This window comes from Panthera onca, chromosome F1 (assembly GCF_046562875.1).
Source record: "Panthera onca isolate mPanOnc1 chromosome F1, mPanOnc1 haplotype 2, whole genome shotgun sequence".
Classification (NCBI taxonomy): Eukaryota; Metazoa; Chordata; class Mammalia; order Carnivora; family Felidae; genus Panthera; species Panthera onca.
In genome coordinates, this window is record NC_138355.1 from 71,109,299 (window position 1) to 71,131,704 (window position 22,406).

The window sequence follows — 22,406 nt, forward strand, 5'->3', positions numbered from 1 at the left end:
AAAAATAAAAGGATCCTTCAATCCAGCAATTGCACCACTAGGTATTTCTCCACGGGATCCAGGTGGGCTGTTTCGAAGGGGCACATCACCCCAATGTTTATAGCAGCGCCATCGACAAGAGCCAAAGTATAGAAAGAGCCCAAATATCCATGGACAGGTGAGCGGATAAAGAAGATGTGAGATATATATACAATGGAGTATTGCTGGGCGATCAAAAAGAATGAAATCTTGCCATTTGCAACTATGTGGATGGAACTAGAGGGTATTATGCTAAGTGAAATCACTCAGAGAAAGAGAAATATTAAATGATTTAACTCACATGTAGAATTTAAGAAACAAAACAGATGAACATAGGGGAAAGGAAGAAAGAATAAGATAAAAAGAGAAAGGGAGGCGAACCATGAGAGACTCTTAAATACAGAGAACAAGCTGAGGGTTGCTGGAGAGGTGTTGGGTGGGGGATGGGCTGAATGGGTGATGCGTATTAAGGAGGGCACTTGTTGGGATGAGCACTGGATGTTATGTGTGAGTGATGAATCACTAAATTCTACTCTTGAAATCATCACTACGCTAAACGTTAACAAGCTTGGATGTAAATAAAATAAATTTTTTGACTATAATATGCCGTGGTAGCTGACAAAATTCCAAATTTCGTTTATTTTTTGCCTGCTGCATAGGCCAACTACAGAATCACCATCAGACTTTCCTCCACGTGTCCTCTCCATTTGGGGACCCCCAGGGACAGCCGTGCCACTCTCATGGCAGAGAAGAAAGAGCAAGAGAGCTAGGGCAGACACATACGATAGCCTCTAAAATGTCTGCTCAGATATGATGTCACTGTGACCAAAGCCATTGCCAGACGAGTGGGTGTCCATATTCCTCCCACAAGAGGCACTTCAAATCAGGTAACAGGTGTGAATGTGCAGTCCTCTTACAAGAAGGGGGGCAAATATTGGAGGAACAGTAACACAGTCTACCACAAGCAATATTATAGACGTGAAAGGAGAGGTAACTGCAAACACGGCAGGGACTGACAACACTACCAACAGCTTTGCGCCAATAAACTTTAAATCTTAGAGGAAGTGGAGAAGTTCTTTAAACCGCTTCAAGGAGAAATAAGATACCTAAACAGTCTCACAGTCTCATGAGTATTAATGAAATGAAAGCAGTATTTTAAAATCTTCTCACAGGGGTGCCTGGCTGGCTCAGTCAGTAGACCTGGTAACTCTTGGTCTTGAGGTGATGAGTTTGGGCCCCACCCTGGGTGTAGAGTTTACAAAAAAAAAAATAAATAAATAAATAAATAAATAAATAAATAAATCTCTTTCCACAAAGAAAATACCCAGCCCAGATAGTTTTATAGGTGAATTCTCCCAAAACTAGAAGGGAAAGATATTCCAGAGGATATCTAAACAGAAGGAATACTCCTTGTATCATTCTATGAGCCTTAAAACACAGATGAAGGCAGAATGAGAAAGGAAAATCACAAGCCCATGATGTTCATTAATACAAAAGTAAAAATCCTACATAGCATATAAGCTGAGTAAAACAGCATAGAAAATTGATCATAATTTATGGTCAAGTAGTTTATCGTAAGAGTGTAAGGACAATTTAATATTAGAAAGTCTATAAATGTCCTTTATCAATATATTAAAGGCAGAGAAAAATATGATCATCTCATTAGCTGTAGAAATTTTTTGATTAAATTCAATATCCATTCAAAATAAAAACTTTTCAGTAAATTAGGAACAAGAGGAACCTTCTCTGACAAAGGGGGTTTACAAAAAGCCTACCAAAATATCATTCTAAATTTATTTACCAAAAATAATTCTACAAAATAATTCAAAATTTACTTTTCAAAACTCAAAATCAAGTCCAGACTGCCCAAGTCAAGAACGTCAGGGAACATCACCATTTCTGTTAATTAACTAGTGTTATACTTTCAGAAAAATAAAAAGCAAAAATGACTGGAACTGACATTATTTTCATATAATGATTCTCTACATATTGTTTACAAATTATTAGAAAGAACAAATTATTAAAATCAAAGACTAAGTGTTGTATCCAGCTTGGTGGCCGGATACAACATCAATATACAAAACTCAAATTTATTTCTACTCCAGCAACAGACCATTACAAAGTGTAAATTTAAAGAATATCCCTTACAATAGCATCAAAAGCTACAAAGTATCTAAGAATAAACCCAAGAAAAAACGTGCAAGATCTGGATTCAGAAAATAATAAGGCTTTACTGAAAAGACATTAATGAAGACCTAGTAAAAAGATGGCTATTCCTTGTTTATGAATTGGAAGACTCAGAATCATAAAGATGTGAATTCTGTCCAAACTTATATGTATATTCAACGCAATGTCAATTAAAATCCCAACAGGTTTTGTGTATGTGTGTGGGTGTGTGTGCCCACGCAACTCGAGAAGCTCGTTCTAAAATATGTCTGGGAAAACGTAGGGCCAAGAATAGCCAAGATGGAAGATGAAGAAGAAAAATAAGGAAGATTTTCCCTCCTAAATAACCAAGACTTTTTATTTAACTATGGTAATTAAACAGTGTGGTGTGGACACTAAGACAAATTGTCCAGTAGAACAGAATAGACAGTTTAGAAATACGGCCACGCACAAATGGAACGGTAATATATGACCAAGTTGGCATGACAATCAGTTGGGAAAGGAGGGGCTAGTAAAAAAACAAACCTGGGGGGTGGAAAACTCATGTGCATGTAAAAAGTAAAACCATAAGCCAAAGTAAATTCCAGAGAGCATAAGAATTCAAACATCAAAAACAAAACTAAATATGTTTGGAAGTATAAGTTAATGTATATTGGGGTGCGGAAAAAAACAGAATAAACACTTATAAACTCAAAGTTAAGAACATGTATTTATCGGAGCGCCTGGATGGCTCAGTTGGTTAAGCATCCAATTCTTGATTTTGGTTCCAGTCATGATCTCACAGTTTGTGAGGTGGAAACCGGCGTCAGGCTTTGTGCTGGCAGTGCCGAGACTGCTTGGGATTCTTTCTTTCTCTCTCTCTCTCTCTGCCTCTCTCCTGCTCATTTTCTCTCTCAAAATAAGTAAATATTTATTTTTTTTTTTTAAATTTTTTCAACGTTTTTTATTTATTTTTGGGACAGAGAGACAGAGCATGAACTGGGGAGGGGCAGAGAGAGAGGGAGACACAGAATCGGAAACAGGCTCCAGGCTCCGAGCCATCAGCCCAGAGCCTGACGCGGGGCTCAAACTCACGGACCGCGAGATCGTGACCTGGCTGAAGTCGGACGCTTAACCGACTGCGCCACCCAGGCGCCCCAATATTTAAAAATTAAAAAGTAAAATTCTTAAGTAAATTTTTTTTAAAAAAAGAACACTTTTATCAAAGTAGGAAGTGAAAAGACAAGCAACACGACATGAGAAAAAATTTGCAACACATAAGTGACAAAGGAGTAGTGTTCAGTACAATCCACTAGAAAAAAAAAAAACCAGCGAGGAAAAGACATGAGTGGGTATCATAAAAGTGAGTCAAGGATGGCCCCCTAGGTTGTTTGTTTCCGTACAGCAGGCTGGCACCTATAAACTCAAAACCTGCCAGTAAGTACCAAGCTCAAATTTTTACACATCCGGTTGTTTTAAACACTGTTCCAACAAGCTGTTAGCCACTTAGAGCCACGTGCCTGTTTTGCATACTTCACGAAACTGCACCCAACATCCGCTGGTCACAGAGAAGATAAACCCTGTGGCTATAATGACCCCAACCTGCGGCTGCCCTTCAGAGCTTTCTGACCCAGCGACTCCCTGCTGGGCTGCAGAGCAACGGACACCTAACATCTGGTCACCTAACCTCTGCTCTCCTCTCCATCTAAATGCTCCGGAGTCTCTGGATTGTCTAGTTCTGAGGGCCTTCCCCACCTACCAATCTGTCAAAGGTGACCCAAAGAAAGCCTGTGTGTGTGTTACCGCCACCTCGTGGTCTTATCTTTTTTCTCGCTCTGCCTTGACATCCCTCCAGCCCCAGACGCTTGTATTTCACAGTCAAGAACTACAGATGGCCAACACACTATATGAGACGTTGAACCTCGGGGATATGCCGATAAAGCCAGGACAGGACACTATATAACTCCCCTTTCACCGCCCGAAATCAAGAAGCCTGCAGTGTGAGGGGAGATATGGTGCTGGTACAAGTGGAACTGGCGGCATAACCACTCTGGGTAAAGATACGGCACCATCATATAAAGTCGAACGTGACACACCCAAAGCCCATCAATTCTACTCGTAGGTAAATGTACCCAAGAGAAATTTTTGTACAGAAACACCAAAAGGCACTGCTCGTAACCACACTGTTGGAAATCGCAAAAACAAACAACAAAAGCAAAACTAAGCAAACAGACCTAGAGATTGCATAAACGTTCAGCAGCTGGAGAATGGACAATGATACACTCACATAATGGACTATTATGTGGCGGTGGCAATGAATGCTGGTGTCCCCCCAGGATAAGCACGCTGAAGCCCTCGTACTGGGAAGCGCTAGCACTCGTGACTGGGATTGGGGGTGCAGGAAAGAGCCCCCACGGAGACCCCTAGGCCTTCGGCCACATCAGAAGTCTACCCCCAGGAAGGGGACCAGGCTGGCACCCTGCTTCCAGCCTTGAGAACCTGTTGTTTCTAAACCCGTGGTGGCTTGTTAAAGCAGCTTGAATGGGCCAAGACATTTAGCAACATCTTTGTGAAAAGTCCAGAACGCTAGACAAAAGTTAAAAAACGAAAGTAGTGCCATATCGCTTAATAATGAATATAAACGTGAAAGTCCGTTGCAGCGATGGAAGAGTTGCCGTAAACACAAATCAGGATGGAGACGAATTCCGAGGGGCGGCAGCGGTGAAGGATGGAGACTCATCCCCACACTGAAGTCAGTGGGTCGGGCGGTGAGAGGGCGAACACCGAATGACCTTCGAAATTAAACGGGCCGTCCGAAAAACAATAAATAAAGAAACGGGCCATCCGAGGACCAGCGGTTGCGGCGTCGTAGTAACCGGCCCCGTGCACTTGGCCGCCACCGAAACCCCCGAGGCACCTCGCGCCGCGCCAGGCCGGGAGCGCACCCGCGGGCCGCCCCCCGCACCGGCACCCCGGCGAGCCCCCGGCAGCCCGGGACGGCGGAACCCCCGCCACCGCGACGCAGACAAAAGAGGCGCCGGTCACGTGACGCTGCCGCCCACGCCCGGCGCGCCGTGACGTCACCACTCGGCGACCGGGCCATTGATTCCCGGCGGCGGCGGCGGCGGCGGCGGCGGCGGCGACGGCGGCGGCGGCGGCGCGGCTACGTGGTGGGGGCGGGCGGGGAGGGTCCGCGGCCGTGGCAGCCTGTGGGGTCGGGCCGCGGCCCGGAGGATCACCGCACCGGGTAAGAGGCTGTTTCCTTCTCTGCATCCCCTTCCCGGCCGGAGCGGCTGAGGAAGGGGGCGCGGGGCGGGGGCGGGCGGGGAGGCTGCGTGCGTGCGCGTGTGCGCCGGCCCGCGCGCGCGCGCGCGTGTGCGCCCGGGGCGCGCGGATGCTCTGGCGCGCGTGCCGGCCGGAGCCCAGCAGCTGGGGACCCGGGGCGCCGCCGCCCTGGGCGCGAGAGCGGCTGGACGCGGGGCTCGCGGGGCTCCCGGGCCGCGTCCCCGCCCGGACTGCCTGCGCCCCGCGGCCCCCCGGCCGGCCCGCGCCGGCCCTGCGCGCCTCCCGCGGGGAAGGCGTGGGCGTCCGCCGTGGACAGCCCGCAGCGGGTCGCGGCCACCGCGCCGAGCCTCGGCCTGGCCCTGCTGCGGGAGGCCTCGTTGCGTCACCTCCCCGTCCTCCGTCCTCCATCCGCCCGGCGTGATTCTTGGGCCCCGCTAGCGGGTAAGCCTGCCGCAGGTGTTCCGTGTGATGTCAGAGTTTGGGAAACTTGCCTTTCCAGAAGGGATACCTGTCCTTGGGTTTTCCGGGCAGCGGGGGGGCAGTCTCAGCAGGCGCCTAGCCGGGAGGGCAGGGCACTGGCACACAGAGGTCCCTACGGTGGCTGCTGCCGGAGGGGGAGGCCGAGTAGGTCACGGGGAGCGTCAGATTGTCGAGCGAATGTGGGCGAAGGTGCCAACTCCATCTTTACCGAGCAAGGCTTGTCCCCCTCGCGTCGAAGCATCCGAATGTCTTTTTCTTTATTTAACGAACACTTGCGTGCTCGCTGCACGGGCCGCAGAGAGGTAAGAGTGGAAAGGGGCGTGAGCTTTGGAGTCAGGTGTGCCGTCTGCCATCTGTGCGACACTGAGTTATTTAACTTCTCTGCTCCTACTCGGGCTTATCTGCAAAACGAAGGTAATGATGTCTGCTTTGCACGGTAATTGTCAGAATCCGAAGTGCCAAGCTGTTGGGAGTAAGGGCACGGCACCCAGGCGCTTGAACTTGCTCCCTTGCTGAAGGTGCCCCGTTGCTTCGGCGGATTGAGAGCGGGGAACTTTTTGCTATTTTGGATGTTTGCTATTCTGCCAGATACGATGAAGCAGACTTGGGGGGGGGGGATCTCAAAACCCACAATCTCTCTACTAAAGACCTCATAAAATTGTAGAACTGGAAAGAGGTTAGGGCTTCACTTATTAAGTAATTATTAATTAATAATTGCTTCTTATCGAGTACTTGCTGTGTGCCCGACACTGTCCCAAGCGCTTTACATACACTAACTTCTTTCATTCGTCCGGCAACCCAGTGCAGGAAGTAAGCATATCCCCATTTTGCAGATGCAGAATAGGAGTCTCAGCCACAATCCTGAGACTAGTTAATGGCAGAACTGGAACTTGAACCCAGAACCCAGGCTTCTCAGGCTGTATGGAGCTTGAGCCTTGTTATTTCTCAGTGATGAGAGAGAGAGGGAGAGAGAGGGAGAGGGAGAGCACGCCCTGGCAGTGTGAACCTGTGTAGGGGGATAAGGGAGGCATAAGCAGAGCTTAGAGGGCCAGTATTTGCTGCAAGAATAATATTTCAAATTGTTCAGTGATAAATTATCTTTTATTTTACATTTTACCCAGCATGGTCCAGATGTGAACCGAGATTTGGCCTTTTCACCCAGAGAAAAAGGAAAGGCTCACGGGCACACAGTGCTGAGATCGTGGGCACACAGTAGGTATTTGGGAAATGCCTGTGGAAAGAAGAAAAAATCTTGAGGTATTGTTATTTCTGCCAGACTGAGACCCATTACTCAATACACAAAGGCTGCCTTAAGCCACTGTTACACAGTAACAGTATAATATGAGCATCTTTCCTATTCATGGACTTAAAGATTTGGTGGGTTTTTTTTTTTTTAATGTTTGTTTATTTATTTATTTATTTATTTTTTTAACATTTATTTATTTTTGAGACAGAGACAGAGCATGAACGGGGGAGGGGCAGAGAGAGAGAGAGAGGGAGACACAGAATCCGAAACAGGCTCCAGGCTCTGAGCTGTCAGCACAGAGCCCGACGCGGGGCTCGAACTCACGGACCGCGAGATCATGACCTGAGCCGAAGTCGGCCCCTTAACCGACTGAGCCACCCAGGCGCCCCAATGTTTGTTTATTTTTGAGAGAGAGCGTGCACACGCCAGTGGGGGAGGGTCAGAGAGCAAAGGACCGAGAATCCAAATCAGGCCCTGTGCTGACAGCAGTCAGCCCGATGCAGGGCTCGAGCTCACAAACCCGGAGGTCATGACCTGAGCTGAAGTCAGACACTTAACTGACTGACCCACCCAGGTGCTCCCAAGGACCTAAAGATTTAAAGCTGTGTTTCAGGCCAAGATTGGAATTCTGATCTGTGACCAACTGATGAGAGTTTTCAAATACGTGAACAAGAGAATCTGAGCTCTGGGCATCTGTAGTGATCTCTTGAGATATAGCAGTTTATTTTGCTTTAACATCTTAGGTTTGGACCATATTGGGTCCAGCTGCCTGAGTTAAGTTTTCTGGAGAACACCGGATGATTGTTTGGTATAGAGGTAAAGAGTTCAAGATACTAGCTTTGTGGCAATATGAAATACTTAGGAAAGACCTGTGACTAATGGGCATTAATGTGGGAATAGTAAACTGGTTTCAAACAGTTGATGTTGGTGGTGGTTTCCGTCAGCTGTCGTTCTGGGTTCTATTTGACGATGTCTTAGGGCTGTAGAGTGGATTATACCAACTCACAGGTTTATGTTCCTCGCCCATATAGACTTACACGCCCCCCAAGTTCCTCCGCCCGAGAAGCTGTTACTGCCTCTGTACCCTCCCAGGTGCCCTAAAGCACCCAGTTCACCGTCTTCATCAACCGTAATGGGAGAAACTCTGCCAGGGTGTATGCTCTCATCCCCCCGAACCCCGTCACCACCACACACAGAGTAAAGCTCTTTCCCAAAAAGAGGGTGCGTTAACCCAGTCGTAGATGGCAGAAACCCAGTGTGAACTCAAGCAAAAAAGAGCCCCTCCGCCTTTGACAATTTAACTGGAGGTCCAAGGATGAGCCTCAGGTGTGGCTGAAATAATGTCACAGACTCTTGGCCCTGCCTTTCTCTGCTCCTTTTTTTGCTTATTGGCCTCATTTTCTGCTGTTTTCTCTGTACGCACCGGCAGCCCCAAGCTGATGACTTTGCAGTGCTCTTCTGCATTGTAAACTGGTCACTGTGGACAAGGGGACGGGGACACCATAATTGGACAGGTGTGTCACGGGCCCACTCCTGGGATGCCAGAGTAAACCGCTTGTCCGTACCCACGTGGAATGACTGCCGCGTGTATGTGCGCGCGCACCCCTGCTCGGATCCTGCTTCGAGGCCCTTCCGGAGCCTTCCGACTGGGACGCCCGCCCTGGTTTTGCTTGTCCATCAAGTTGTTGCTGTGTGGCCCTGCTCCTGTGCCCTCTGACCTTTCCACACCCGTGCTCCCACCACATCCGCCCTTCCCCACGGCTTCAGACGATCTGCTCTCGGGGTTCAGGTCACGATTCTCCCAGAAGCCTCCCTGGGCCTCCGTCAATGGGTTAGGCCCCCTTCTCTCTGCTTATGGATCAACACCGGAACACGGCCCTGTTGTAGATTTGAGGGCCCCCGTCCTTAATTGGCGTTATTTCTCTTAACACTTATAACCCATCGGTGTTGCGTGGTTGTTTGTTGCCTGTCTCTCCTCGTTAGAACATCAGCTTCATGAGAATAATGAGTAAAAGCATTTTTGTTTCATTCACTGGTGTGTTTCTAGGACCTAGGACAGTGCCTGACACGCAGCACGTGCTTGATAAGCGTTTATTAAATGCATGAATGAAAGTCTTCCCACAGGGAGAAAATGCTGCCATCGTGTTGATGAGGACTCCAGTCTGCCTGATAGATACAGTTCTCGCTGTAAATGTCTGCAGACTCCAGGACTCCGGGCCCACCCTGCAAACGCAGAGCCTCTCCCCGTGTGCCTGCACAGGCCAAGGTTGGGCCCCACGGAGAAGCCACGTGGAAATTCCACCCCGTGAAATGTTTCGCTCCCCACTCAAACCTTTCTCAACAATGATATGGTGTATATGGAGGCTTTTTCCATAGTTTGAGGCTTTTCCTTAGGGTATTTATTTTTAAAACATTTATTTGAGCACTTATAATGTGCCAGGCATTGTTCTAAGCCTTTTATAAATAACTCATTCTTTGATTGGAGTTTTGGGATCAAGAGTTGTGAACTTTAACATTTTTTTCCTTTTGAATACCAAACACTCAAGAAAGGCTAAAAAATCCCAATTAGAAAATTCTAAAAGAGATGAGACCTGCAGCTCACCTCACCCTGCAGACGCCGGCCTGTGGTGCGTGCCCCCCTGACCTTTCTGGGGTTTTACAGTCGCAGCTGTTAAGTAAATGAAGTTCTGTGTGCGTCTCTGGGCTGCAGACGTAGAGGTGCCCGGGTCTCTCTCAGGGACTTACTGCGTTTCGCCCCCGTGCAGCTCTGCGTGGCCATCTGCACCTCGCCTCCCCCGTGCGCTCGTCCGGGCGCTTCTGTTCCCGGCCCCGCGCTGGCTCGGGGTGTGTGTGGCGGCCGGATGGGGGGCCAGTGGCGCTTCGGCCCCGGGGCTGTGCGGTGTTGGTCTTCCGCCCTGTCCCCGGGAAGGCCCACGTCTGCCCTACATACAGAGCACGTCTGTCTTTCCCGGAGAGGGGCCTTACCTTCCAGAAGCCTACCTGTGCCATGCCCACTCCCAACGAAAAAGGGAGCGGGTGCCCTTTAGTTTCTTCTTTAGCACAGAGTAGTTCTCCTAGAAATAGACGCTCGGGGTGAGGGCCGCTGTGTAACCCCACGCTCCCCTCCAGGCACCGGGCCCCGCCTGCATCTGCTGCGGCCTGCGGTGCTGGGCTCGGTCCCGACGCGCTTCTCGAAGACCGCGTGCCCAGCACCCTGCCCAGCGCCCTGTCCGCTCCGGGACCGGGCGTTTTAACGAAAACCGGAAAATCTTTGTTACATTGAAAATTACTGTCTGGTTTTAATGTGTATCTTTTCTTATGATTAAGTTTGAGCTCTTTACAGACGGTTACCTTGTTTATTTCCATTTTTTTAAATTCTCAGTCAATATTTTGTCTATTCACTTAATTGCATTTAAGTTATTTTTTACAAATTCTACAAATTCCCTTAAAAAACCTGAATGTGTGCTCCTTATAAAAACAACTTTATATGCCGTGGATATTTTTCTGATTTGTTGTTTGCCATCTAATTTTGGCTTTTTCATTAAACATACAAAACCTGCTTTTCGTTATTCTGTAGACAAATTTTGTGCTTTTTGATTTCTTCCTTTGCTTGCAAGCTTTAAAGTGTTTTTTTCTCATTCTGTATTCCAGTATTTTATGTTTTGCTTTTTTTATTATTTTAAACAGCTAATACTCCATTTTATTTTAGATTTTAACAAATATTTTATGAAAATGCTGCATCATGTTTTAAATAAAATCAGTTTGAATTAGATGGTCTATATTTTATTTTACATTACATTAGTGCATATATATTTTTCCTTTTTAAAATAATTTATCAGAATATCAAAGCTTGTTCCACAAAACTGAGATTGAAACATATGTATGTATAATTCTTTTAATTTTAACGTGCTTAGCATATCCACGAATCGCCGCACGGCATAGTGTGTCTCTGTGGCTGCCCATGTGGGGTAAGAACTCGTCCATGTGTAGCCAAAGGACAGGTGGAGCCCCTCCAGCCCTTATGTGCTGTTTCCCTAAGACCCTTTTTTATTAAGATACAATTACGTGCAATAGACGGCAAATACTTCAGTGAATATTGATAAATATATATGTCCGCTAGTCACCACCCAAATCGGGAAATTAAAACCTTTCTATCACCCCAGAAAGTTCCCTCATGCCACTGCCAGAAACCAGTCTCCCCAGAGTCACCACTGTTGTGATGTCTGTTATCTCCATACATCAGCTGAGCTGCTGTAAAATTTCACACAAATGGAGTTCTACAACGTGCACTTCTGTGCGTGGTTCTTCCGGTCGGGATCAAGCGGGTCGCGCGTGTCATTACCCTGTGTGTGAACGGACATCGGGTGTTTGTGCGTTCGTCACATGACGGACGTTGGTTTGTTTCCAGTTTGGGGCTCTTAAGAATAAAGCTCTATGACCATTTTCTTCGTCTTTTTTTGTTGAGGTACGAAACACATTGCTACACGAAGTGTAGCATTTTCAAGCACATGGTACAATCGTCTTACGTACATTCACATCGCCAGCCAACCGTCCAGAACCTTTTCTCTTGCAAATCCGAAACTGTCTCCATGAGGTGGCAACTCCCCCTTCCTGCTCTTGTGCAGGTCTCTGTTAGCCTTCTTCCCTTCTGCCGTGGCGCCTTTTTGTGGCCACTTCTTTGTATCTTCCTGGTAAGTGCGTGCCTGGGAGTATAGTTGCTGGGTGTCGGTGGTGGGACGCTTAGCCTTAGAAGGAGCGGCCAAACAGTTTCCACGGTGCTGGCACCGGTTCGTGTTCCCGCCGGCAGTGTATGAGAGTTCTAGCTGCTCCGTAGCCTCCCCAGGTTCAGATACTGTCCAGGTGTTTTTATTTGAGCTGTTCTGGTAGCTGCGAAGTGGAGTCTTACACTGTTTCCACTGCTACACTTGGAGCTGCTTTTTTTAATGCTTATTTTTGAGAGGGAGAGAGACAGTGCGAGCAGGGGAGGGGCAGAGAGGGAGGGAGACACAGAATCCCAAGCAGGCTCCAGGCTCTGAGCCGTCAGCACAGAGCCCGACGCGGGGCTCGAACCCACGGACTGTGAGATCATGACCTGAGCTGAAGTCCAGAGCCAATCATTTAACCGACCGAGCCCCCGGCGCCCCTAGGCTTCGCGCATCGTAAGGGCGAGTTTTATGCCGTTTGTATTTGTTTTCTTATTCTTACTGGACCCTCCCCCCCATTTGAGGGGTGGTAATGCTTTATAACAGGAAACTTGAAAATTGCAGAAAACTGTTAAATTGAATAAAATCACTGGTAACTACGCCTGTCAGACACCCGTACGTGTTGGCGTGCTTCACACAGCGCCGTGTGGCTTATCCCGCACACAGGCCGGTGCTGGGGTTGCTTGATTGAGCAGCTCGGCCCTGTCCCGGCCTCCACTCTGCCACCCCAGGACATCACCTGTTGGCAGCAGGAATCCTTTGTCACAGGAAGCCCTGACAGCTTTTTGTGTTTTCTTGGCCAGAATTGTCACATGTATCACTGGCCGGAGAAACGGAATCGCCAAGAGGAGGTTATTAGATGCCCCACAATCCTCCCTCCGGGTCTGGGGAGGAAGCCTGGCCTTCTCAGAGGAAGGTGGGCAGAATCGGGCTGCCTCAGAAAGGAAGGCTTTCTTGTGGGGTTGGTCGGTGCCTGCCACTTGGGCGCGTTGTTTTCCAAAAGCTGAAGTTGTTCTGTGTTTACAGTTTTGTGTTCTGTTCACTTGTTATGATTTAAACATTTCCCGTGGCGTTAACTCTGTAAATACCACTCTTATGTGTCATGTAACTAATTCATGGGTCTTCCAGAATTTATGTGACCATGTGTTCAACTTGGGACTTGACGGCTGTTTTCAGTTTTTCCCTATTGTAAACGATGCTGTCGCAAACGTAAGTTTTCATACTAGATTCCGGGTTTTCCTCCTCAAGATGGATCTTTATTATTATGTTCACTAATAATAACTATGCAGTCCTAGGATTACATTGTCGTTAGTGGTAATGGCTGTTGGCTGTTAGCTAAAGTCACGGACATACTTGAGACCTCTGACGCCCAGTGTCCAATTACTTTCGTACAACACTCGGACCCGTCGTCCAAGTAGCCGTTTCTCCCCCTCCCTTCTTGGTCTTCTCCCTCCCACCTCTTCCTTTCATCCAGTCATTAACGCATACTCCTCTGACAGGTAATTTGTCGTGTACCTTCTATCACCAAAGCACCGTGCTGGGTCACGGCTGTAAGACTTGTGCTGCTCAGGAGAGACGGACGTAACGCGTAATCAGATAGCCTGCAAATGCTTAGCTGCAGCTAGTGCTAAAGACCGTGAAGAAAGCTTCCTAGGGTTATGGGTACTATAAATCTTATATGCCTTCTGCTCCCGGCACAGGGACAAGACGAGGAGGAAACGGTGTGTGCCTGCAAGAGTGCTCTGTGGCTGTTGGACAGAGCGGAAGGTGCCTTTTGTGAAGTCTGCTCAGGGGACGTTTAGCCAGGAAGCGGGACATGCTGCAGACCTTGTCGTGACCTTGGGCCTTTATCCAAAGAGCATTGGGTAGCCATAAAGGGTTTAAAGGACGGAGATGGCGGTGACCTAATCGTATTTGAGAACATTTTGGGTAGGGCCAGCGTGGGTTCCTAGAGTCCAAGATGAGACTGCGAAGGCAGACGTAGAGTCCCCAGCTACCACTGGGTGGTCTTATTTTTTTTGACCGATTTATTACATTTTCGTGTCTTTAGTTGTTAGTGCGATTGTTTCCCCGAATGTTTGACAGGCGTTTATACTTCTTGTTTGTGTGTGCGAATTGCCTTTTTATCAACTGTACTGTTGATAAAAGCACAGCGTGGGGATGGCTTAAGGCCAAGGCCACCTGCTGTGAGCCAGAGTGCTGGCTCTGGGACTTCCAGCAACCTCCGTGGCTTTGGTCTGCCTCAGTTTCCTCTTCTGCAACATGGGGACCGTGATTGTGTGCCTCTCGGGTGATGGGGGTTGGAGGGTAGGCCGGCGTGCCGGCTGCAGAGCAGTGCTCACCACTGTGTGTAAGTGTCTGACACGCACACGCGCACACGGCTCTGGGTCCCACGTGTGTTGTAACGGGTTCCCTCTCTGCTTTCATGTTTTTATTAATATATTTTTAAACGGACTCTTAAACACTGTCCTGTTTTTTGAACCACGAACTTTATCTGCAGTGAACAGATGTCTTCCCTTGCTGTGAAACAAGTCAGACATTCTGACTTAGTTTTTTAGAATACTGTACAAATAGCCTTTTAATCCATTTGTAATCTATTTTGGCTTATTACTGTAAGACAAGGCTCCAAATACGTTTCCCGCCCCCCCCCCCCCCCCAGAAGCCAATGAGTTGGCGAGCTCCCTGTGTTGACATACCCTTCCTCCCTCCCTGCTGCTTTTGGCTCCCTGTCACATGTCAGACCAGTATACACGCTTTAGGGAACGTGGTCCTGCCCTGTCAGCCTGGAGCTCCATCCTTGTGTCGTACCAGACTGCTGTGAATTAAGACAGTGTAAGTAATCATTTGTCAGATACTCAGTCCTTTCTGCCCTGGCCTCATTAGAACTTGCAGTGACCAGTTACTTACTTTGGCTCAGTTCGTAAATTGTCCCGCCATCTCATTTGGGGTTGGCGTATCCTTGTACTTAAGAATACACTCCTCGGCAGAGTTGTATACTTTTCCACATGTAGGCTTTCACATTTCTTAAGATTATTCCTAGATGTTTATTTTTTTAATGTTTTAGTTGCTGTTAAGAGTACAGTATTTTTACCCTACACATAAGAAAGAAGTTGTGTTTTGTATATTTTTCTTATATCCAGCCATATTCCTTGACTGCCCATTGGTTCTAAGAATTTTTCATTCTGGGGTCAACTGCAGTTCTGATACTATCTGCAAATAATCTGTTTTTTCTTTACTTTTAGTGTATCTTTTTTTCTGCTTTAGGATATGCTAGAATTTCCGAAACAATGTTAAGTACCATATTTTTTTCATTCTAAGACTTTTGAGCATAAAGCATGCTACTGACTCAATAATAGCCCGGGGGGGCTATCATATGAAATATATACACACCTTGTAATCACATCACAATATCAGAAATGTTAGAGGTGCACCTCAGAATTGAAATAAGATAACAGTAGTGGTGGCCATCCTTACTTTATTCCTCATTTTATTGGGAATGCCTAACCCATTTTAAATATGATATTGGCTGCTGATTTGTGCTGGACAGTGTCTGTAATATTTTTTCAAATAAAACAAAAGGTTCTAATTCTGCCAGACAGTAATGGGAAAGGCGTACTGTTTGGTTTAAGTAAAACATGGAAATTGTGGCTGTGCACATGTCGTCTCTGACAGCCGGTCTGTTTCAGCTTTCTCCTCTGATAACCTCAGATGGCAGGAACCCCTGGACCGAGCAAGGCCTGTGCTAGTTTCGCACTCGGAGCTCCCTGTTTGCCCCGGCCGTCAGGATGGTGTGTCAGCTTCCTAGAGCTGTAGTACAAATTGCCGTAAATTTGGTGACTCAAAACAAGAGAAAATTGTTCTCAAAGGTCCGGAGGCCAGAAATCTGAAATCCGCATCACTGGGCCAACATCGGGGTGTCGCAGAGCCGTGCTCCCTCCAGGGGCTCTAGGTGAGCATCCCCTTCCAGTGTCGGGCGGCCGCCTGCATCGCTTGGCCTGTGGCCACGTCACTCCTGTCTTCGAGGCCACGTTCTTCAAACCTCGCCTCTCTGTCTTCACACACCTTCTATACACAGAGCTGGTGTGTGTAGTCGGGAACGTCTGTGAACTCGTCGGTGCCGAAGGAAGGCTTTTAAAGATCTGTGTTACTCGTTCCCTCTGGAAAGAACACTGCAGATGCCTGGAGACGGCTCCGCTTTCGTTCACAGAAAGTCCGTCCACCGGAAGTGCGCCGAGAGCCCCTCCACCTCGGCCCCTTCCGCCGTCCCCAGTCTCCAGCGCTACAGCAACCGAGACGCGGGCCGAGTACACGCCTTCTAAGACTGTTATGAAGACAGAATTACAAGCTGGTCAGTGCAGGCTGGAGCGCGGAAAGAAAAAAGCGACGTCAGCATGTCGGTTCGGTAGTAAATGGGTCATGCCGGGAAGCGGCCACTTGGCACGTGGCTGTGCAGCCACCGGCTGTTGGTGAAACCCGCCCGCTCACCCGGGACACAGCGCGGACCGAGGGGCAGAGGCTGCCTTCGAGCCCGCCCAGAACGGGACCGCGCTTGCCCCCTCCGCCTCCCACGAGCCTTGGAGACAGGGACATGACCCTCGCCAGGAGCTGGGGCTGAGCCCATCCACCCACGGGCCGGGCCTTGGGAGGAAGAGAAGGCGAGGGTGAGTGGGAGGGCCCCCCTTTGGACCCTGCCTCAGAGGAGCCCAAACGGGGGCCGGGAGCCGAAGCTCTCCGCCGGCCAGCGCCACACCGGAAGTGAGCCGTGCGCTGGGTGCCAGGCCGGCCACAGGAGAGGCCGTTTCCGGGGCGGGGCTTGACGCGTCGAGTCACGAGAGGGCCATCGTGTGGGGTTTTAGAAGACTAAACACACACGCCCGGGTTAGACTTTCACGAGAGGGGCTCCTGGTGTCTCAGTTGGTTAAGGGTTCACTTCAGCTCCCGCCGTGATCTCACAGTTCGTGGGTTTGAGCCCCGCGTCCCGCTCTGTGCTGATGGCTCGGAGCCTGGAGCCCGATTCGGATTCTGTGTCTCCCTGTGTCTCTGCCCCTCCCCCACTAGTGCGCGCGCGTGCTCTCTCTCTCTTTCTCTCTCAAAAATAAAGATTTAAAAATTCTTCTTAAAAAAAGGACATTTGGGGTGCCTGGGTGGCTCAGTTGGTTAAGCGTCGGACTTTGGCTCAGGTCATGATCTCACGGTTCATGAGTTCGAGCCCCACGTCGCGCTCTGTGCTGACGGCTCGGAGCCTGGAGCCCGCTTCGGATTCCGTGTCTCCCTCTCTCTCTCTGCCCCTCCCCTGCTCACGCTCTGTCTCTCTCTCAAAAATGAAATAAACATTAAGTAAATAAACTTTCATGTGAAATGGGTAGCACGGCCTGTCAGCCATTACTATTAGTATGGTTTTGCTATTCTTCCTAATATTCTATCTTTGCCATATGATAACGCTTGCTATCGCAATGCCTGGTGCCTATAGATAGTTGATAAATATGGCTTTTCGCTCCTCCACCGGCTGACTTTGGGTACAGGCGCCCGCCTGCTGCTGAGGGAGACCTCACGGTCTCCTGGGGCTCCTGGGGCATCCCTTTTGCTCTGCTGGGATTTCAAAAGCCAGTCTAGTGACTAACATCAGAACGGGCGTTCCGGTGAACGCGGCTGAGGGGCACTGGTCGGCAGGGCCGGCGGGTCACCGGTCTGTCTGCAGAAAGCTGGTGGGGTTGATGTGGGAAGGCCCGGAGGGTGTTGAAAGTTACGTTGGTGTGGTGCAATAAAAAACCCAGTGATAAAGGACCGAAAGGGAAACAGCAACCAAAAAGGGCAATAAACGTGGGCTTAATGGGCTTATTATGTGTTTCCTAGGAGTTAAGGTAAGAAAGGGAGTTTATTTATGTGCATATCCTGTTCTGAAAAGATGCCCTAATAGTTAAAAATAGCTTAGTAATTTGTTACCTTTTTTGATAGCATGTTGCAAGTCAAGTAGCATGCAGTCACACGAGTCCGCGCCTCTTGCCGCGGGACTATGCGAGCAAATACGGAAGGAGTTTGCAGACACCTGCCTTACAGAAGGGAGAGAGGATTCGATGTAGCCCCTGTGCACAGCCCCGTCTGGCTGTAGGACATCAGGGACTAGGAGGACTTGTAAATATGCACCCTGCAGCAGCCAGGTTATACACAACAAGCCAAATTAATCGTTACAAAGGCAGACCACCATTCATAATTAAAAAGCAAAGATAGCAGAGATTGGAAACTAAAGGCCACTCTGCAGCCCAGGTGACAACGGATCCTCCCCGGGGGCTTGGGGGGGGTGGGGGTCCAGGCCCCTGAAGGCAGGTGCGGCCAGTGCTCTGCAGCCATGACGCGGAAGGCCGACTTGGAGAACACCGAGTGAGGAGTGAGGGGCTCTGTACCTCGTCTCAGCGGGTAGGTCTCCGCCGGCGGCTGGTCGTAGCTGGAAGCCCTGGGTGATGTAGTCAGGACGACTTGCGTCTGGGGTCATTTCTCAACCTGACACCTGGCCCCGGGGAGGGGGGGGGGGGCCCTGTGTGCTCACGGTGCCACTGTGCACAGAGGAAACACGGGGAGGGGAGGCACTGGTGAATTAACGGTAGACCAGTGGGGGGTGGGGGAGCATTTGGACTGTTTGCTCTTTGGTATTTTCTGCAACGTTCTGCAAGTGACATGTTACTTTTGGTTAGTTTTTAGAAAGTGTTTCATCCAATGTGTGGAGTCCCCACGATAGCACAGCGCACAGATGGCGGGCAGCATCACTGCCCTGTGGGAGCCAAGCACCCAGGGCCGTGAGATGCTTGCGAGTAAGAGAGCTGCTGGGACGGTGACGAGCAGTTGGCACTGTTTCCGGGAGAGAGCTGACGCTCTGTCGGGGAGTGAAGCCTTCTGCTTCAGCACCGCCTCCCATGTGAGGTTAAAGGGACGGAAGAGGCACCTTCCCTGTAGCTGTGACTGAGGCTTTTCCGGAACATTCCGGTAGAAGGGTCAAAGGCCATGGGATTGTTTAGCCCGAAGGCAGGAAATCAGAGGTAAGACCTAAGGCATTTTACTTAAATGGAAAATAGAACATAGGGAGACAGGCTGGGGTCAGGTACGGAGAGTTTCTTGTTTTTAACCTTTACCATTGTGAAGTGTAGCACATCCACACAGAAATGTACATAAAGCCCCAGTATGTGACTTCATGAACTGCGGCCCAGCAGCCAGAACGTTCCTTCCCAGTCGGAACACCCTTCTTCCTCCCTAAAGGGACCCCGTCCTGGCTTCTGTGTGGTGCCCGCCGTAGTTTTGTCTGGTTTGGGACGTGATGGAAGCGGACAGCTAGCGTGTCTTTGCTCAGCGTCCTGTTTAGATGCCGACCCGCTGTGCTGCGTGTGGCTCCAGCTCTGCGGTGCTTGATGCCGTGGAACGTTCCGTCGCCAGTATGTGCCGCCACCTATCCGTTGTACTTTTCCTGGACGTTTGGGCTGCTTCCGGGTTGTCTGTTCCCAGTAAGGCCACTCTGTGTGCGTGCGTCCAGGTGCAGAAGTGGGACTGCGCACTTGTAGGGCGTGTATATTCCCGCCGGCCCCGCGTCATGAACTGGTTTCCGGTAGGGAGTGGGAGCTGCTGCCCACGTGGTCGAGTGGCCGGTCTGGGGGTGGGCAGTAACTCTGTGGCCTTCCTGTGCATTTCCCCCCAATGTGAGGACATCGAGCGCGGTTTCGTAGGTTTGTTGATCTTTCCAGCTTCATCGAGTTCCTGTGCTACATTCTACCCATCGATTATTCTTTCCACGCAGTGGTTTATGGGTCAGTCACTAAGTGTGGAATGTCAGGAGGCACGGCACTGTGATCCTTGTCGGGAGTGCTGGTCCTCCCCAGCAGACTGTTGGCTAAGGGCACCTGCCCTTCCCCAAGGACACCTGCCCTTCCCTGGCACGTGGGAGGCGCGTGGGAAGCTGTGTTCAAGGACCCAGGCATTTTCAGAGCACAGAGAATGTGCTCTGTAGGGAGAAGTGCAAAATGAGGGGAGAATGTGCAAAATGAGGGAGAAAGTGCTCTGTAGGGAGAAGCGCAAAATGAGGGGCTGCAGAGGCACCCACTCCCCAACCCAGAGCTGGGTGAGGCTTCCTGGGGAGAGGATATTTGAGGCAGCCCCTGAGAGCCTTTGGTCAGAAGCAGCGCCACAGGTACATTCTAAGCCTAGGAGGACACGCACAGACACACAGGAGGGGGGAGCCCAGCCCACTGCCCATGGGGAGCTGGAGGTTGGGTGCTCCAGGGAGACCGGAGGGAAAGGGCACCAGCCGAGCATCGTGACCTTACAGGCCGTGGGGACGAAACGGCGATGAAACATAGGAAATCAGTTTCTCACTGGGGAGGAATGTGGACTGCTGACCATAGGATTGACCTCTTGGACAAGCCTACGTGAGATCAGTTGAATTTCCCCCAGCAGACAACAGAAGTTATCTTTGGGGGAGTCACAACTGCAGTGAGCCAGAGTGGGGGTGCAGAGTGAGGCCTGGGCTTATCAGCAGCCTGCCTCAGGCCTTGGTTTACACGTAATTTGGGAGTCAAGCCTGCCTACCTGGCAGAGCTGTGAATGCGTGCTGGGATGGCGTCACCATTAGACCCTAAATGGTGCCCCCGCGGTGGTGGGTTTAAGTCGCTCACAACCTGCTGGGAGGGTAAGTGGTGGGGGGTGGGGACGGCGGCTGAGGCAGAGGCCTAGCCTCGGGCTGTTTCCACAGAACTGGGCTGGGGGGGGGGGGGGCGGGAGTTGTGTCCCGGGGGTCCCGGGCGGGGCAGGGCATGTGCTGCGTAGCCGCCTTCCTGAAGGAGTGACTCCAGTGGTCCTGCAAGCCGAGGGTTAGATCAGTTAGTCGGCGTCTGTTGGCTCCGCTCAAACCCCTCCTCCCGCTAAACTTCCCAAAGAGGCGGTCCTTCAGAGGAAACGAAAGTGAAATTGAGCCGGGCCACTTCGCCGCAGCCCGCCGGCCGCGCGCCCAGGCTGCCTACTGCGCTGTCCCTGGGGGCGAGTGCGTCTGCCCGGAGAGGGGGGGGGGCGGCCCACCTGGAGAGGGGAGCGCCCGGAGGGGGAGGGTCGCCAGCGCCGCTCCAGGTCATGCGTCGGGGACGCCATGGACCCCAGGCAGGTGAGCCGGTTGCGCCCGGACGGGCCTCGGGCCCGTTTGCGTGTGTGCGTGTGGGTGGGCGTGTGCGCGCGGGTGTGAGCGCGGGTGGGCGTGCGCGCGCCGCATTCTGGGCGTCTGCGGCGTGCCCCTCGATGGTGCAGAGCCGAGCAGCGGGCAAGGGCGCCCGGCCTGAGCCCCGGTCCGGGCGGCCCCCTGCCTTTCTGAAGCCCCCCGGCGCTGGCGCCTCTTGGGCAGTGTGCCTCACTGATAGGCGTACCCTCTCTGCACGCTCTCCACTTCCCTGAGGCTCCTGGGGAATGAAAACCAGCCCTTACCACCTGTGGGAGAAAGTTTGTACACAGCAGCTTTATTCATCGTTGCTCCAAACTGGAAAACCCAAACGTCCCTCAACAGGTGGTTGGACCAGCGCCCTGGGGGATCGGGACAGTGCTGTACCGCTAGGCAACAGCAAGAGGACGGAGCCTGGTACAACCCTGGTACAACGGGCGGACCTCAGGCTCACTTTGCTAAGCGGAAGCGAGCCTCAAAGGACTGCACGCCACGAGTCCATTTACATGACACTTTGGGACGCCCTGCGCTGGGGGGACAGGAAACAGATGGGCCGAGGAGCGGTTGTGGGGGCGGGGTGTGGGGACAGGCGGCGCTCGGTCGTGGTTGTGGCCACAGTATAGGGCCGCGCGTGCTGGGACTCTGTGCGATCAAAACGCATAGGATATACGCCAGAGGATGCGCTTTGTGTAAATTATGCCTCCGTTTTTCAAAGACGCGTGCTTTTGGTTCCCCTCTGCCAAAGGACTAGGGATTCCCGGTCTGAAAGGAAAGCATTCCTTGGCCCAGAGTGGTCTATTACCCGGTGGAGCCCGTGTGGTAAAGGTGGGGGCTCAGCTCTTGAGCCGAGATTCCTGCAGCTACACGAAAGCGAATTTACAGGCCAGTGAGCGCAGACCAGCTGGGAGATGTTAAGACATTGGAAGGGTCCCCTTCAGCTGGCTGCCACCATCCTGCTCTCGTTCCCATTCAGTGGCTCCAAAGGGCTGTCCCCAAGCCATGCTTTGACTGGGCTTGGCTTTTAGGAGACTTAAGGGGGTGTAAAGACAAAATAACCTCCCTGTAGATTTCCTCAAAATAGGTGCTATGAACAAACACAGTGTACTTTCCCTTTCTTCCGTGTTCACTCTGTGCACACGTATATATGGGCATGCGTATATCCTTGGGGAGTTTTCTGTTTGTTTCCAAAATGAGATTATAGAACATAATGTTCTTCAAGTTGCCTTTTTGTTATTTAACTTAACTTTGTGTCATTCCTAAATTTTTCCAGGTGAATACAGGTAGATTACAACACACTGTTTAAAAAAAAAACCCACAAAGCAGTGCTGTCCCATGGCCTCACTAG

At 50.5% G+C, this 22,406-nt stretch overlaps 1 protein-coding gene across 5 annotated transcripts in view; it reads left to right on the forward strand.

Annotated features, from left to right (window-relative positions):
* Nucleotides 1–5,281: 5,281 nt before the first annotated feature.
* The window catches only part of ADAR (adenosine deaminase RNA specific), a 38,903-nt gene continuing 21,778 nt past the window's right edge, over nt 5,282–22,406 (forward strand). The window contains exon 1 of one of the 5 annotated variants that reach the window (XM_081791997.1): nt 5,282–5,410. Coding sequence is in view for 4 of the 5 variants with exons in the window: in XM_081791995.1 (XP_081648121.1) it covers nt 20,999–21,013 (15 nt within the window). In the remaining variant the exon portion in view is untranslated. Of the gene's footprint in view, nt 5,411–20,811; nt 21,014–22,406 lie in introns of those variants that run through there. The other 4 variants (XM_081791995.1, XM_081791996.1, XM_081791994.1 and 1 more) reach the window with 4 other exon arrangements.